Here is a 17,800-nt window from a genome sequence, read left to right on the forward strand (position 1 = left end):
GCTTGGTGCCTGTCATCCCTTCTTTCCCTCTAATTTCTTCCATTTGTAATGGAAATGTCTACCTTGCACCTGATCCACCATTATACTTTGGAAGCAGATAACTTGTATTCTAGATTTCACAGGATAACAGACGAAGAATTTTGCACCAGGATGGAATATGCCTAAAATCTCACCCAGATTTGATTTTGGTCTTAGAGTTGAGATTTTGGTCTTGGAGTTAAGACTTTGGGGATGATCTGATAGGGTGAATGTGTTTTGCATGTGGGAAAGACATGAATTTTGGAGGGGCCAAAGGGTAGAATGTTCTGGATTTAACTGTGTACCCCAAAATATGTATTATAAATCCTAACACACATAGCTGTGGTTATAACCCCATTTGGAAATGGGTTTTTCTCTACTGTGTTAAGAGGCCGTATCAATACAGGCTGTGTTTTAAGTCAATCACCTTTGAGATATAAAAGCATAGGTTAGGGCAGAGCAAGGAAGCACAGTTGGGAAGACAGATGTCATGCCACATGAAGAACAACAAGAAGCCAAGGAACAGAGCCAAGAAAGAGAGAAAGCCTTTCCCTAGAGCAGGCACCCTAATTTCAGACTTCCAGCCTCCTGTGAGAAAGTAAATTTCTGTTTGTTAAAGTCACCCACCTGTGGTATTTCTGTTATAGCAGCACTAGATAACTAAGAAGGAGCCCAGGTAGTGCAGTGGTTAAGCATTCCACTGTTAGCTGAATGGTCGGCAGTTCCAACCCACCAGCTGCTCCACAGGAGAAAGATGTGGCAGTCTGCTTCTGTAAAGATTAAACCGGCTTCCGTCTCATCCATTCTGATTTATGACAACCTTTAGGACAGAGCAGAACTGCCCCATACAGTTCCCATGCAGCAGCTCGTGGATTTGAACTGCTGATCTTTTGGTTAGCATCCGAGCTCTTAACCACTGGGCCACCAGGGCTACTCCTAAGGATTACAGCTTTGGAAACCCTAGGGGGCAGCTCTACTCTGTCCTACAGGATTGGTAGGAGTCAGAATCGACTCTACAGCAATGGGTTTGATTTTTTTGGTTTTAGATAACTAAGACAATAAACAAATCTCCTTCCATTATCTTCTGTGATACATGATCTCTTTCTCCAACTACAAGTGGCGCTTACCCCTCACTCTCTACCACTAACACTGGGCCCACCTGCCCTCTCATACCTCCCTCCTACCCCAATATACCACATCACCTTCTACTGGCTGCTCCATTCCCATAGTCTATGTATTTCTCTCTGAACCTATTACTCCCTGGCATGACAACTCACCTTAAATGCATCCACTCCAGACATAATACACCAAAATTTAAAGAGCAGAAATTGTTTCCTCAACGAGTATGGGGTTTTGAGTTTATTTTGTTCTGCTTTACATATATGTGGGGGGGGGGGCACAAAAAGATGAAATCAAGTTTTTATTTGCTTCAAGTTAAATTGATTTTTACAAGTGTATTGTGGTCTTTATTCCAATCTTATATTTCCATTTATTGGGCCACCTCTAAGGATCTAGCTCACAAGCTGTATTCAGTCCACAAAGCTATTTTTTTGGCCTGCAGCAGACTCTTATTTAAAATTTTGAATCAGTCAAGCTTTTAAACCAGATTTTACATAATAATCCAGACTTCTGCATTACAGTGAAAAATCAGAAGATCTGGCGACCTCAGCCCACATTCCCACCTGGCAACAGTGGGCTGCTAAATGGCAGTGACCCCCTCTAGACAAAGACTTGCATTTTCTAGTTCAGCCCATGCCCATCCCTGCCTTCCCATCTCCACTTCCCTGAGGCCAAGTACCAGATGGCATAAGCCACCTTCTAGGAGGCCCACTTCAGGCACTGACTGGTTGGTATTTGCCTGAGACCTCCAGGCGAGAGCTGGAATTCCACTCTCATTCTCTCTGTCTCTCTCCCTGGTGAGTGAAGAAATTACAGTTGTAATTATAAAGTGTTTGCCTACTGCAAAATTTGCTAGATCCAAATAATTTATAAGGAAAAGAACTTAGCGCAAAGTGAGAGAGAGAAATTTTTCCCCTAATAGGAAAATATTTTATAAGAACTAAGTTAAAGAGAAAATGTGTTATGTGTGTGTATAGGGAAGAAGGTATTTGTGAAAGCTGTGTAATACTGCATACCATTTACCAGCTTGCACTTATTATTGGCTAAATGTTTACATGAAAAATAAAGCAGCTGAAGTAGAAACTTTCGCAGAATAAACTCACTCCACTGAAATGACTGCACACGAGCATAATAAATGTATAAACAAAACAGATTATAATATGGCAGATACATCAATATTTATTCATGGAGGATATGGATAATGATGACTTGTTTTCAAGTGCATGTTATAGCATTTATTCAGCAAGAATTTGAACATACCACCTTAGCAAACATTACATAATATGCTTACCTGAAAAAAAAACCTTTTATGTAATTATTATAGGGTCAGCTCTACTTAAGAAGGTACTTAATATGTACTATTACAAGTGACACTCTATCACCAATACTGCCCGTAATATAAAATAGAGCAAAGGAAAACACCAAAACAATTAACCAAAAAAAAAAACAAACCTACTGTCGTCGAGTTGATTCCGACTCCTAGCGACCCTATAGGACAGAGTAGAACTGCCCGGTGAGTTTCCAAGGAGCGCCTGGTGGATTCAAACTGCCAACATTTTGGTTAGCAGCTGTACCACTTAACCACCAGGGTTTCCAAAACAATTAGGTGATTTTAAATTAACCTCTCAATTCTAGGATACATTTTCACTCAGCTGCTTTTACCTAAGAACCTGGGTGCCACGGCAGCTCTACTTAACCAGCTGTGTTAGCAGGATTCGGACCCTAACCCACAGAAGGAGGGGCGTGGCTTTTTCCCTTTCTCTGCAATCGTGGTGAGAGCGGCCGCAGTCCAGCCGCATCATGTCTTCTCATAAGGCTTTCAGATTCAAGAGCTTCCTGGCCAAGAAACAAAAGCAGAATCGCTTCATTCCCCAATGGATTCGAGTGAAAACTGGTAATAAAATCAGGTACAACTCCAAGAGGGGACACTGGAGACAAATCAGGCTGGATCTATGAGGAGTCACGCATGGGATGGCACACAGATTTACTCTTTCAGGTTCACTAGCATTCCACCATACCGAGTTGAAATTTCACTACAATCTGTACAACTGAACATGTATTGGGAAAATTTGGGTTTCTTTATTTTTATGTTTCTGCATTAAGAAATTGATTCCGCTAATAAATGAGGCCTTTGCTTTGAAAAAAATAATAGGGCATAAACTAGATGAGTTGTAAAGTCCCCTTATATCTCAAAATCTGATTCTCTTTTTTGTCTTTTAGCAGAAATATTAATAGGCATTATAAAATAAATACAAAGAACTCTAAGTAGAGAAATATAAGTAGATAAGAGAATGGGCTTTGAAAGAAAACAAGGCTGATTTCAAATTCCCGCTCTACCACTTGTGTGTGACTTTTGGCAAATCACTTAACCTCTCTCTAAGCTTCATTTACTTCTCTGTAAGGGAGGCTGAATCCACCTTCCACTCAGCATAATTTTGAGGATTAATGAGATGTATGTAAATTCCAGAGCCCACGTTTGATTAATAAATGCTCAACAAATAGTAGTTAAAGCTGAATTGACAAACCTTTTAAAACCAAGAGATTTTAAATAACTCAGGCTTCTAGAATATAGTAAAAATTCAGGAGGTCTAGCACACCTGGCCAGCTAAGTTCAAAAACTAGTTATATCCGACAACTGATTTTAAAAAATTCAGTAGAGTGCCATTCTCCAAAAAAATCTGAATTTTCAGTCATTTCTTGGAACTGGGTTGGGTACAATCTACAAAGAGAATTTTGACTGATGGCATTTTGTACTCAGCCATTAGATCTGTCTTGTCTCTCTCTACCATATGACATGTACAGAAGCACCTTTTTGGTGGCCAACATCCTTCAGGGAGAAGGGTTGTCTTGTACACCCTTCCTTCTTCTCCCTGCCCTCTAGAATTCATTGCTGTGTTGACGCTAAGATTTAACAATGGGATTTATGCATTGCTGGGGAAGTGAATCGTTCTCTGGCAATGTTCCTAACAATTACCAGCAAGAAGGGGAGGAAAGAAAAGTTTTTAAGAAAAGAAACATGTGTAAGAGAATCTAACTAACATCAATATTTGTGAGACTTCCCCAATAGCAGGTGTTAAGAGGAAGCTACCGACATAATGAAAACCTCAGAGCACTAATGGTTCTCAGATCTTTGAATTCATAGACCAGTAAAATTTCAAAAAGAGGACTGTCACAATATTACCAGGTTTTATGTTATTAAGAAACTGACACCAAACAGCAAACTACCACCAAGAACTCTACCATAAAAATAATGTAACCTCTCAAACACCCTTTAAGTTGAATAAACTTAGTACAAAAATTAAAACTGGAACACTTGCTACACTGTCGTGGTTCTTATTTTTTCCTGGGTGAGTGAAAGCGTCACCAGGGACTCACATCTGGAAGCCACTGCTCAAGAACGGACTGAGTTGGCCCCATCATGCTATCCAGTCCAGGATGCAAGATCTCATAGAGGCACTGAGGCCCCACTGTGGAAATGTTATCTTGGTCAACACTTTCTAAGGAGAAAGATGTATCTTAAAGCTCCTTATTTGTCTTAATAACTAATTTGGGCCAGTTACATGAACGTTTCAAAATTTTTGGAAGGTATCTTCAGTCAGTATCCCACCTTTGTGTTCAACTAAGTATGACGGTAGTTCTCAGGTGTGGCTGTACATCAGAATCATCCGAGGGAAGGGCTTTTTTCAAAACTGTCATGCCTAAGTCTCCCCACCAGAGATTTTGATTCAATAGGTAGGGGACAGGGCCTGAGCATGTGTATTTTTAAAACGCTCCTTTGATTATGTCCATCCTGAATTTCTGGCATATAAAACTTTAAGGTGTACCTCTTCATTCCTTCCTTGGGCAACAAACACTAATGGTGAGCTTGCCATAAACAAGGTACTAGGGCAACAACGGTGAACAAGACAAATTCACCTCTTCCATACTAAGGGAGTACTGGAGGATGAAGACAGGTGAGCAGGCAATTAAAATACCACAGGGAGCTTTACTTGGATTAGGTGTCCCTATCCTAGTGGTTTCATGGGCTTCAATAACATCTCCTCCCAGTTGTCTTTTTTCCAGACACTTTTATAAGCCCTAATATTTTATCAGAGAAACAGATGGGCAAGGTCCCTGTGCTCATGGAACTTACACTCTAATGGAAAGTTCCAAACTTTCTAGGCACCGTTATGTCAGTCAATGCAACTCCAGTGTCTTTCTTAAGGATAGGTACCCCGTGACTTTGAACAAAGCACAATGGGAACTCATTTAAGACTGTTTTCTGTTTTGTTTCCAAAATCTTTGGATGAAGCTTAGCATTTCCTCTCCTTTTTATCTATAACAGCAAGTTGAGACAACATTGTGAAAGTATTTCCCCCTTCCTGGGTTTCCCCAACAAAACATTATCCTATACAAAAAACAAACAAACAAATGCCATCTAGTTGATTCCAACCCCTAGCGACCCTACGGGAAAGAGCAGAACTGCCCCCATAGGGTTTCCAAGGAGCGGCTGGTATATCTGAACTGCCAATCTTTTGGTCAGCCAAGCTCTTAACTACCGCACCACCAGGGCTCCTATCCTATGATAGTTCTGTAATTTCCCTGTTAATACCTGACCTTGTAGTTGGCCCACATAGAAACTCACCTGCAAATCTTCTGATGACTAACACATTCAAGTGTAGTTTCCCTGGATTAAATCCCCATTGGTTAAATATTTCATAATTCATAAGAGTTTACTGTTACATGTAACCCTAGAAATTCCACTGTGGGCTCCTCCTTTTGGATCGATTATGTAAATAAGACCTGAGGGACCCCACTGTTTACACACTAACCAGAGATAAATCTTTATCCTTAGCCTATATTTGTGTTCTTTAAGGCAGTTAAGATTCTAGTGCCTGCTCGGTCACTACATGTGTAAGCTTAAGTTACTCCCATCACTTCCCTGTGCCTTGATTTTCTCATCTATAAAATTCAATGATTGATTCATTTCAGCTATAAAATTCTTCCTACTCAAAACGCTACGGTTCTATCTTTAATTCCAAGGTGACTTCAACTTTGGCATAGCCTTTGAAAATATAAGAGGATGATATTTAAGGATTTTCAATTATTTCCCCCCCCCCAAGAAATTTCATATATTCACAAAATATCCCTTCTTCCCAAAGGAATAGCCTTCATCTCCAGAGTCTGGAGACGGATTTCTCCTGTGGACCAGCAGAGAACTAAGACCATAGGGACTGCACCCTCTGGACAGACAACACACCAACAAGGGAACAGGACACAATGGACATTTTTAACAAAGAGGTCACACATGGTGGCTATGAGTTCTAGAACTTCACTCTAGAAACCCTTTGATACTGATGGATGGCTACCACCCAAACCAAACCAAAAACCAAACCAAACCTGTTGCTGTTGTGTCGATTCTGACTCATAGGGACTCTATGGGACAGAGTAGAACTGCCCCACAGAGTTTTCAAGGAGCATGTGGTAAATATGAACTGCCAACCTCTTGGTTAGCAGCCCTAGCACTTAACCATTACGCCCCCAGGGTTTCACCCATAACAAGCAATTACTTAAATCTAGTTTGTTAGACAGATCCAGAACAGTCTGAGAATTTGGCATTAATTTATCTAGGCTTTGTGACCCACCTGCTTCAGAAGTTATCTGGGAACGGTAATCTCCCTAATGTCCTCTCAGTGAAGACGTGTGACATCTGAGTTAAATATAAAATTATATCAATGACAAGCTAAAGCTTGCTTTTGGGAAAATGGTTTGTTTCTAAGCCCCAATCTTCTCTCCATAACTAAACATAAAGCTGTATGCTAGCCAAAAAAAAAAAGGAAAGAGAAAAAAAAAAAAAAGCAGCTTAGCCCAGGGACCAAGTTCATATGTGGTTTTTGCTAGTACTGGTTATCCCACATGCCTCTTCACGAATTTCAAAAGTAACTCTGATCTGGCAAGCTGCAGATTTGCATAAAACATTAGAAATGCTCTTCCAGATGTCTAAACATTTACAAAGACCCCAGAGGATGGTGTACAGATTTTAGAAGCTTGCAACAGACTCAGAGCAATTTTGAAAGGGTACAAACATTGCAAGAGCCGAAGGCAATGTGGCTTGGCCACAAACACAGATTCCTCAGAAGCCCCTAAACTAAGGACTGACTAATCAGCTCCTGAAACTCGTCTCCATCAGTCAGAAGCCCCAGCTCTCAACAGCACCAGCAATGCAAGCTACCGGATTTTGTGTAGTCCTGATATAAATGCCTACAGAGCTTTCGGCATCCTCTATTCCTCTCTAACATTAGAAAAGGCAGAATCAAGATTTAAAAGTCTCAACGGGCTAGTATTCTGGACCAAAATAAAAGAGTATAAAACTGAACAGGAATAGAAAAAAAAATTTTTTTAACCTTTCAAATCTCTAAAATCTTCGAGATACTGCAAAACCTCAACAACAAAAAGACAAATAACCCAATTAAAAAGTGGGCAAAGGATATGAGCAGGCACTTCAACAAGGAAGACATTCAGGCAGCTAACAAATACATGAGGAAATGCTCACCATCATTAGCCATTAGAGAAATGCAAATCAAAACTATAATGAGATACCATCTCACCCCAACAAGGCTAGCATTAATCCAAAAAACACAAAATAATAAATGTCAGAGAGGTTGTGGAGAGACTGAACACTTATACACTGCCGATGGGAATGTAAAATGGTACAACCACTTTGGAAATCGATTTGGCGCTTCCTTAAAAAGCTAGAAATATAAGTACCATACGATCCAGCAATCCCACTCCTTGGAATATACCCTAGAGAAATAAGAGCCCTCACATGAATAGATACACGCACACCCATTTTCACTGAAGCACTGTTTACAATAGCAAAAAGATAGAAACAATCTAGGCGTCCACCAGCGGATGAATGGATAAACAAATCATGGTACATTCACACAATGGAATGCTACACAATGAATCTACGAAGCATCTCATAACGTGGATGAATCTGGAAGGCATTATGCTGAGTGAAATTAGTCAGTCACAAAAGGATAAACACTGTATGAGGCCACTATTATAAGAACTCAAGAAAAGGTTTAAACACAGAAGAAAACATTCATTGATGGTTAGGAGGGTGGGGAGGGAGCAAAAAGGGGTATTCACTAACTAGATGGTAGACGTGAATTATTTTAGGTGAAGAGAAAGACAACACACAATACAGGGGAAGTCAGCACAATGGGACTAAACCAAAAGCTAAGAAGTTTCCTGAATACAACCAAACACTCCAAGGGACAGAGTAGTAGGGGTGGGTGTCTGGGGGGGCCATGGTTTCAGGGGACATCTAGGTCAACGATATAACAAAGTTTATTAAGGAAACATCCTGCATCCCACTTTGGTGAGTGGTATCTGGGGTCTTAAAAGCTAGCAAGCAGCCATCTAACATGCGTCAATTGGTCCCAACCTACCTGGAGCAAAGGAGAATGAAGAACACTACAAAGATACAAGGAAAATATGAGCCCAAGAGACAGAAAGGGCCACATAAACCAGAGACTCCATCAGCCTAAGATCAGAAGAACTAGATGGTACCCGGCTACCACCAATGACTGCCCTAACAGGGAACACAACAGAGAGTCCCTGATGGAGGAGAAAAGTGGGGTGCAGAACTCAAATTCTAGTAAAAAAAAAAAAAAAAAAGACCAGAATTAATGGTCTGAGGCTAGAAGGACTCCAAAGGACACGGCCCCCAGACTATGAGCCCAAAGCTAAAACCATTTCCGAAGCCAACTCTTCAGACAAAGATTAGACTGGACTATAAGACATAAAATGATACTGGTGAGAAGTGTGGTTCTTAGCTCAAGTAGACACGAGACTAAGCAGGCAGCTCCTGTCCAGGGCTGAGATGAGAAGGCAGAGGGGGCAGGACCTGGTTGAAAGGACACAGAAAATACAGGGTGGAGAGGAGGAACGTGCTATCACATTATATGGAGTGCAACTATGGTCACGTAACCATGTGTGTATAAGTTTTAGTATGAGAAAGTGCCGTGAATTATAAACTTTCACTTCAAGTACAATTTAAAAAAAAAAACTTCCACTGCACAAAAAGTTTTTTTTTTTGCCCAATAATTACGGATGCAGCACCTCATATGACAAATATCTGGGAGTTTTAACCATCCTATGTATACATGAGCCTGTGTCAGGGGCTGCTTTAAAAACAAACAAAAAAGGCAGTTGTAAGCTCAAGCTGCAGTAAATAGTTATGTGTCTCAGGAAACAGCTGTCCTACTGCACTATTTGTCAGCCAGACCACATTTCAAATACCATATTCAAATCCGGTTACTCTCCATGAGAAATGTTAACAATGAAGACATCTAGAAACCATGTCCCATGCAGGACGATGAAAAGAAACGGGACTATTTTATACTGACAAAAGTATGGGGATGATGTGGGTCATCACACTGTCTTTGTGCATTCCGAGGGCTGTCCCATGTGGAAGTGGGTAGTTCCAGAGGAACAGAATCAATGGAAGAAAGTTTCAAGGCAGAAGTCTTTAGCTAAAAATGAGGAAGACTCTTCTAGTAATATAAACAGTCTAAATTTATAACACACTGCCTTGGTAAGTAGAGAATTCCCTGTTCCTGGGGGCATTTAAAGAGAGGCTGGTAGGAAATGTAAGAATTTACTAGTAAATAGTAAAGTTAGGTGAAGAAGTTAGACCAGGTCTCAGGGGACAATTCGGTGCATTGGCATAATACAGTTCTTAAAGTTTATGTTCTACATCCTAATTTGGAGTAAAAAAAAAAAAACCAGTTGCCATCAAGTTGATTCTGAGTCATAGGGACCCTAAAGGAAAGGGGAAAACTGCCCCATAGGGTTTCCAAGGAGTGACTGGTGGATTCGAATCTTTTCGTTAGCAGCCCAAGCTCTTAACTACTGCACCACCAGGGTCTTAAAAGCTTATGAACAGCCATTTACGATACAACTATTGGTCTCTATTCATCTGGTGCAAAAGAGAAAGAAGGAAACCCAAGAATCAGAGAAGGAACCAGACTATAAGACTAATTGTTTCCAAGAATCACTGTTTCCTCTATCTTGACACCAGAAGAACTAGATGGTACCTGGCTACCACTACCAATCATTCTGATCAGAGACACAATGGATGGATCCCGATAGAAGGGGAGAAAAATGTGGAATAGAACCTTAAATTCTTAAAGAATCCACACTTACCAGACCCACTGAGACTGGTGGAATCTCCGAGACTACTGCCCTGAGATACTTTTTAAACACTGAAGCGAAACTATTTCCTAAAGTCACCTATTAACTAAACAGTAGGTTAACTCAAAAAGTAAAGAATGTCACCTTGAGTACTATTTTAAAAAATCATCTATATGAGACCAAGTGGACAACAGTTACTCTCAAGTATAGATGAGAAGTTTGGGGGGCAGTGAGACTAAGTTAACAGTAGTGAAACAACTAGAACAGAAATAATGAGAATCTTGACACAATGTGAAAAATATAACCAATGTCACCAAACATTATGTGTACAAACTGTTGAATAGGAGCATGTTTTGCTAAGTATATTTCCACCAAAAATACAGTATTTTTTTTTTAAAAAGAAATTAGACCAGCGCTTCTCTAAAACCCTTTCCAAATCTATGACTAGACACTTATCCCAGTATTATACTGTCCTGATAGCTCATCTGCCACAATCTTTCTTAAAAACACCCCTTTCTTCCCAAGATTTGCCAGACCCTAATGACTTCAGGCCTGACACAGCAGAAGACTCATAGGTGCGCTTCGTAACCTCAGTGTTATTCCTCAAGTGTCAAGAACTGCCTCCCTCGAGGCTTAATCTGTCATGGAATCCCACTTCTCAGAAGGCCACAGCCGTGTTCTAAGTCAGGATTTCTCAACCACAGGACTACCGATATTTTGGACATGATCATTCTTTGTTGTGGGGGCTGTCTTGCACACTGTAAGATTTTGAGGTACAAGGGGATTCTGAGGTACAAGTTTCCCGCTAACTAGTTGTACTCTAACTTCCTTCACCAGTCTTGTCCTTTGCTCCAGCCAGACAAACAAACCTATTTACTGTTTCTGACCCGTGATTACCATATGCTATTTCCTTAATATGGGTTCCTCCCCACCACTTCCTTTGAGACAACCACAACCCCGACCATTGTCAAAAGTCAATCAGGCTGATGAGGAGTAAGCTACTTGCATCAGGTGGACACTTGAGACTATGCTGGCATCTCCTGCCTGGAGGGGGCAGGGGAGGGCAAAGGGGGTTAGACACTGGCAAAACGGAGAGACTGGAGGGAGGAAGCGAGCGGACTCATTGGGGGGAGAAAAAGTGGGAGTATGTAGTAAGGTGATTAAGTTTATATGTGAGAGACTGAATTGATTTGTAAAATTTCACTTAAAGCACAATAAAAATTAAAAAAAAAAAAAAGTCAATCAGTTCACATTTATTATCCCCCCCCCCCCCACAACGCCCGCAACACACTCATACACACACACCATTTCCACTTGGCTCCAAACACCCTTCCCATTTCAGCGTTCCCTGACCTCTTACACAACTGCAATTCTGTGCTTCAGATGGCATTCTCACATGTACACTGTCTTATCTACCCTCTGTGATTAGTGTAAGAACCTTCTTCCTTGTTAAGATCTCACAGCACCCACTTTGGTTCTCTACTTACTGCTAGTAACCAATAAATATTGACTGGTATTTCTTACAATGTCAAACACCAGCTCCAATTACAAATACTGAAAATCCCTTACCATTTCAAGAACATATGTGATCATGAGTAAATAGCTTTGATAAAATTTCAGCTTTTTCATAGCTAGTGCCAATTTACCTACAGTGCTGAGATTGAACCAAAACTAATTTCCAAAATACAGCTACCAAAACAATTTAACTATTTAGATAAGACAAACATATCAGAATTCCCTAAATTTAATCAAAAACAGCTCTGCACAAAAAGTAAGGAAAAAAGGTCAAATTTTGGCCAAGTTTTTAAAATGCTGGACTATCTAGCAGGGAGAAAAGAGCTACAAATATGGCTCAATAATTTAACTGTTGCATCATACACTACACAACATGGTAGTGGAAGAGGCTGGGGGGATGGGTGAGGAGACTGGGTTATTTAAGGACAGCTTCCTCTCAGACCTTCTAATCTGTTGAGATATAATCAACAAAGCATGCATATACCCTCAATAAAAAGAAGGCAAACCTAAGATGAAAAAGTTCAAATACAAAAATAAACAACATTAATTCAAGAGTTGGGAATTTTTTTTTTCCAGCTCCTTGGATTGCCTAATCATTTTATGGGAAGCTCCCTAAATAACCTACAGAAACCAAACACTACAGATCAACTTTCCGCAATCCTTAGTTTAGCCGCCTAATTTTTAATGTCAGGATCTTTGTTATTTTGTTCTTGGATTTTAACAGGATTTTAGTCAGTGTCAAAAAACAGGAGAACCCACAACTCTAAACCCAACCTAGCTGACAGTAGGTATTTGGTCAGCACTTATGGACCATAAAAATGAATGCTGTCTGAAGACCCCATTTCCCGGTTATGTGTAAGAGTCTTTCCATAAAAAATAGGTCTCTAAAAATGAGAAGCCCCAGAAGCTTTCGTGGGGAAGGTGTGAATCACTGTCATTCTTGGCATTTGAACAGGCCTTTTGGTTGCTTATGAGGTAAACAGCTGTTTAGCACTACTAAACACAGGAATTCCGTCCCTGTCTGGACTCTTTCTATGGTTCAGCAAAGACAACATAATAGGTGCTCAATAAATGCTACCTGGTGGTGCAGTGGTTAAGAGCACAGGCTGCTAACCAAAAGGTCAGCAGTTCGAATCCACCAGCAGCTCCTTGGAAACCCTATGGGTGGTTTTACTCTGTCCTATAGGATCACTGGTGATGAGCTGGCAACGGGTTTTTTTGTTTTTGTTTTTTTTAACTGCACTTTATTATTAAAGCTAATAAGAAAACTTTAGAGTCAGCTCTCTCTTCAGTCCTATGTCCTTTTCAAATATTTCCTATCTTTCCTTGACCCAAAGAAAATATTTTTCAAAGTCATGGAGAAGGAGGAAATCTCAGAAGCAACAGTAACCATATATGGGCCCAAGTGCTTCAAGCTGGGCCCCACATTAGGCTAAGAGTCCCCAATACCTATTCCCCATCTCTCTGCCTACCTCCTCAGTCCTCCCTCCCTCTTCATTTATTCGGTTTTCTTTCCCAAAACCCTACCTCCCCACTTTTATGCCACACATTCCCCCAATTGCATACATGCTGGGACCTCAACTTCCACCTCTTCCTCTTCAGCAGAGACCTACCTCTCCTCTCATGGACTTGTAGCAGCTCTTCTTCGCTGCCGCTGGCTCTTTAAGAAACCAAAAAACTCATTTCTTTATCCCAAAGGGATGCTCCAAATAAAGGGGGCATAAAGAAGAAGGCCCCTATCAACCCTTCAGGACCTGGAGTTGATGGTCCTTTTGGCAAACACCCCCAATTTTCTTTCTCCTTTCCAAGCCCCCGTGCAGTATCCTAGCAGAAGTCCCGCTCCCGAGCGCCCACGCGCCCAAACAAGCTAGAAGCGGATTATACCGGTACCCAACCCGGAGATGGCCCGCGGGCGGGCTGGGTGCACCTGCGGGCCCCCGTGGCCCCCCCTCTGAGCGAGGGGCGGGGCGCGGCACCCAGCCCACCCCAGCCCAGCCCGGCCCACCCAGCGCGGGAAGGAGGCGGAGAGGAGGCGTTTCTGGAGAAGTTAAAGGGCTCACCTTATGGGCATCCAGCCAGCAAGGCCAGGCACGAAACACCCACCTCTGGGGAAGAATCAGGGGAGCTGTACCCCGGGCTGTCAGCCCTAGCGATCAGGGCGGAAAGAGGAGAGAGAAGGGAGACTGCGCGAGCCAGGGCAGGAGCGAGACAGACCGCACTCGCCTCTGGCAGGGCCCTCCGCGGACGAACCAGGCGCCCGCCCCTTAAATTGCCAAAAGCGGAACAATCTTGCAGGCCCAGGCAGTCGAAAGCGGGAACGCGGCCCCACTCGCCTTCAGTGCTCCGAAGCGAGTTCCCGGCAGCAGCCTCCGCTCGGGCCGCGGCGGGGCGCGCAGCAGGGCACGACGCCTGCGCCCGTGTTGCGCGCTCCAGCTCCGGTGCAGCTCTCACCTGCGCGGCGCCGTCCCTCTCAGGCCCCAACCCCTGCCCCGGAGAGGTGCACACCAACCTGGGGGGGGAGTCCCGGCAGTCTGGGCGCCGAACTAGGGCTTATGCCGAAGCGGGAGGTGGCGGCATCACCTGCGGCGGGCGGTGGCGCTGCGGCGGCTGCACCGGGACGCGCCGGGGCGGCGAAGGCGCGCTGCGCCCTGGGGCCTGTTTCCGCGGCCCCGCCCGCGGCTGCCACCTCGAAGCGCGGCGGAGGAGCCGGGGCACCACGGGCGGCGGCAGCGGCAGCGGCAGCGGCAGCGGCGGCGATGGGAGCAGCAGCACATGACTCTGTAAGGAAGGGAATTAGACAAAGCGTAACATGGACTCCGGGCCCGTGCAGGCGCTGCAGCTCCGGGACCAACCGCAGCCAGCGAGCTCCACGACTGGCCCGGCCGCAGCCAATGGGGCGGGCCCGGGCGTCCATGTGATTGCCGGCGCTGTCTCCTTGTAGTCCTGCCTCGCCTGCCGAGGGTCCGGGCGCTTCCGCAGCCGGGGCTGGCTGGCTGACTGCAGGTCGGCTGTGTGGCGAAATAGGTGGCCCCGGGTAGGGGACTAGTGGCGAGAAACTGTTAAATGGTGAGCAGATGCATGGGGCAGAGAAGAACAGCAGCGGTATAACGCAGTGGCGGTAATACCTACCGAACGCCCACCTGGGCACGGCGCGGTGCCCGGCAGGCGCTGCCCAGCTGGGAGCGAGGCATGGTCCTGTCGACTAAAATTCTGACATTAAGACTTGGGGGCAAATTGCACTAAAAGCCATTTAAGCAGCTTCCAACCCTAAGGAGAAGGTACTTACCTGGGATTTGTGGCACACCCAACTTTATCTTGGCACAGTTCCCCAGCCTGATTTGTTCTGCCTCTGCTATTAAAGATATACTGGAAAGTCAGTTATTTGTTTTAATTTGAGTCTGTTCTTTTCCCCCCTCACGTTCCTTTTCACCAAAAACTTCCATCTGAAGCAAGCACAGACGTCCAGCATGAAAAGGTGGTCCTCTGCTAAGAGGTGTTATCCAACCTGATAATTTTCACTGTGTTTTCAATCGTAAGATTGAAGTTTCTTTGCAGCCTTTTTCGTGGGTGCTGAGAGGCAGGAGTCAAAAAATAAAGTCAGGAGGGATGTTTGGAATTGTTGGCTTTTAACAGGGTAAATGGCTCCAGTACAGTAAATCAGTGTCTCCATTTGTCTGAATCCATCCTTCTCTGTGAACAATGGGAAATCTCATCTCACATCTACCCAGATCACTCCACCTCAGCGAATGTTCAGTCAACATTTACCCAGGGTCTGTGATGTTAATAAATATCAATATGTGCAATATGTTACAAGCATGCTGCAAAAAACCTCTTTAAAGTGTTAAAAAGCAAAGCAAAGATGTCACTTTGAGGACTAAGGTGCGCCTGACTCAAGCCATGATATTTTCAGTTGCCTCGTATGTGTGCAAGAGCTGGACAATGAAAAAGAAAGACTGAAGAATTGATGCGTTTGAATTATGGTGTTGGCAAAGAATATTGAATATACCATGGGCTGCCAGAAGAAGGAACAAATCTGTCCTGGAAGAAGTACAGCCAGAATGCTCCTTAGAAGTGAGGATGGTGAGACTTCGTCTCATGCACTTTGGACATGGTATCAGGAAGGACCAGTCCCTGATGAAGGACATTATGCTTGGTAAAATAGAGTGATAGCCAAAAAGAGGAAGACCCTCAATGAGATGGATTGGCACAGAGGCTGCAACAATGGTTTCAAGCATAGCAACAATTATGAGGATGGCACAGGACCAAGCAATGTTTCATTATGTTGTACATAGGGTCACAATGGGTTAGAACCCACTCAATGGTGCCTAACAACCACATTCAGTTCTGTCACAAAGTTCTATATGGTTGAATTGTTTATACAGTAAGTATATATTTGATAATTGGAAAAATAAGCAAAAAAAAAAAAAAAGCTAAAATTAGTAAGCTCTACAAATGGTCTAGGATGTAAAAAAAAAAAAAACTATCAGCTTCCTCTTCTCCCCTAAGGAAACAAATACGAAGCGGGCAGCAAAGGGTAATAGCTGGCTTGACATTGGATTCAGAATTAAGAAATAGGATAGAAAAGGAGCCTGAAGGTACTCTAGACATGTCTACAGCAGTGAGGCGGGGACAACAAAATAAGGCTGTGAGGAAATTTTATTCAGCAACAGCTTACAGAGCATGTACTGCCCTTTGCTGAGTTGTTATAATCAGGAATCAGCAACTGGCCCAGCACATAGTAAATCACTATCATAATAATAATAACAATAGCTAATACTTTGCTGTTATTTTGTTAGTTGTGTTGAGTCAACTCCGAAATATGACAATCCTACACGTATAACAGAACAAAATGCTGCCTGGTCCTGTACCATGTCCATAATCATTGGTATGCTCAAGTCCATTATTGTGGTCACTGTATTTTGAGTGGCTTCCAACCTAGGGGGCTCATCTCCCAGCACAATATTGGACAAAATATTCTGTTGTAATCCATAGGGTTTCATTAACTAATTTTCAGAGTTACATTTCCAGGCTTTTTTTCTTAGTCTGTCTTAGTTTGGGAGCTCTGCTGAAACCTGTCCACCGTGAGTGACCTGCTGGTATTTGGAAAACCGGTGGCATGGCTTCTAGCATCATAGCAACACACAAGCCAACACAGTATGACAGTATGGCGGAGCTAATACTTACACAGTGCTTATGATGTACCAGGCACTGCTCTAAGTACTTGACATGTATTCACATTTAATCCTCAAAGCAACCCTATGAGATTGTTGTTGTTAGTAGCCATCAGTTCAGCTCTGACTCACGGCGATCTTACGTGTAACAGAAGGAAACATCGTCCAGTCCTGCGCCATCTTCATGATCCTTGATATGCTTGTGTCTGTTGTTACAGCTATTATATCGATCCGTCTTATTGAGGGTTTCTGTCCTTTTTGTTGGCCCTCCACATTACTAAACATGATGTTTCCAGCGATTGGTCTTTCCCGATGACATGTCCAAAATAAGCTAACCAAAATCTTGCCATCTTCACTTGCAAGGAGCATTCTGGATGTACTTCTAAGACTAATTTGTTCATTCTTCTGGCAATGGTTGGTATGTTCAGTACTCTTTGCCAACACCACAACTTGAATCCATCAGTTTTTCTGTCTTTGTTTTTCATTGTCCACCTTTAGTATGCGTATGAGGTAATTGAAAAGAGGTAAATATTATTATTTCCATTTTATAGATGAGGAAACAAAGGCCTACAGAGGTTACTTAACTAGCTCAAGATCACGCAGTAGCAAATCTAGACTTTCAAATCAGGCAGCTTGGCTCCAGAGGTTCAAGCATTTAATCACAATACTGTCTAAAGGATAGTAAGAGAAAGGCCATTATATGTGCATTTCTCCTTTTACAAAGTAAATCCAAAGTGATTTGTGCTTTCCTAAACAATACAACCTAGCATGCTGTAAGGCACTCTGATATTTGTGGA

General features: G+C 42.9%; 2 protein-coding genes across 8 annotated transcripts in view; one reads left to right on the plus strand and one right to left on the minus strand.

Annotated features, from left to right (window-relative positions):
- The window catches only part of LRRC8D (leucine rich repeat containing 8 VRAC subunit D), a 142,566-nt gene extending 127,872 nt beyond the window's left edge, over positions 1-14,694 (minus strand). For 3 of the 7 annotated variants that reach the window (XM_049879849.1, XM_049879843.1, XM_049879848.1), the window contains exon 1: positions 14,342-14,688. The gene's annotated coding sequence lies outside the window, so the exon portion shown is untranslated. The other 4 variants (XM_049879844.1, XM_049879845.1, XR_007516712.1 and 1 more) reach the window with 3 other exon arrangements.
- On the plus strand, positions 2,938-3,093 carry LOC126073313 (60S ribosomal protein L39-like). The gene has a single exon (XM_049879863.1). It carries the CDS (start codon positions 2,938-2,940, stop codon positions 3,091-3,093), a length of 156 nt encoding a protein of 51 aa, XP_049735820.1.
- Positions 14,695-17,800: the final 3,106 nt, after the last annotated feature.

This window comes from Elephas maximus, chromosome 3 (genome assembly GCF_024166365.1).
Source record: "Elephas maximus indicus isolate mEleMax1 chromosome 3, mEleMax1 primary haplotype, whole genome shotgun sequence".
NCBI lineage: Eukaryota > Metazoa > Chordata > Mammalia > Proboscidea > Elephantidae > Elephas > Elephas maximus.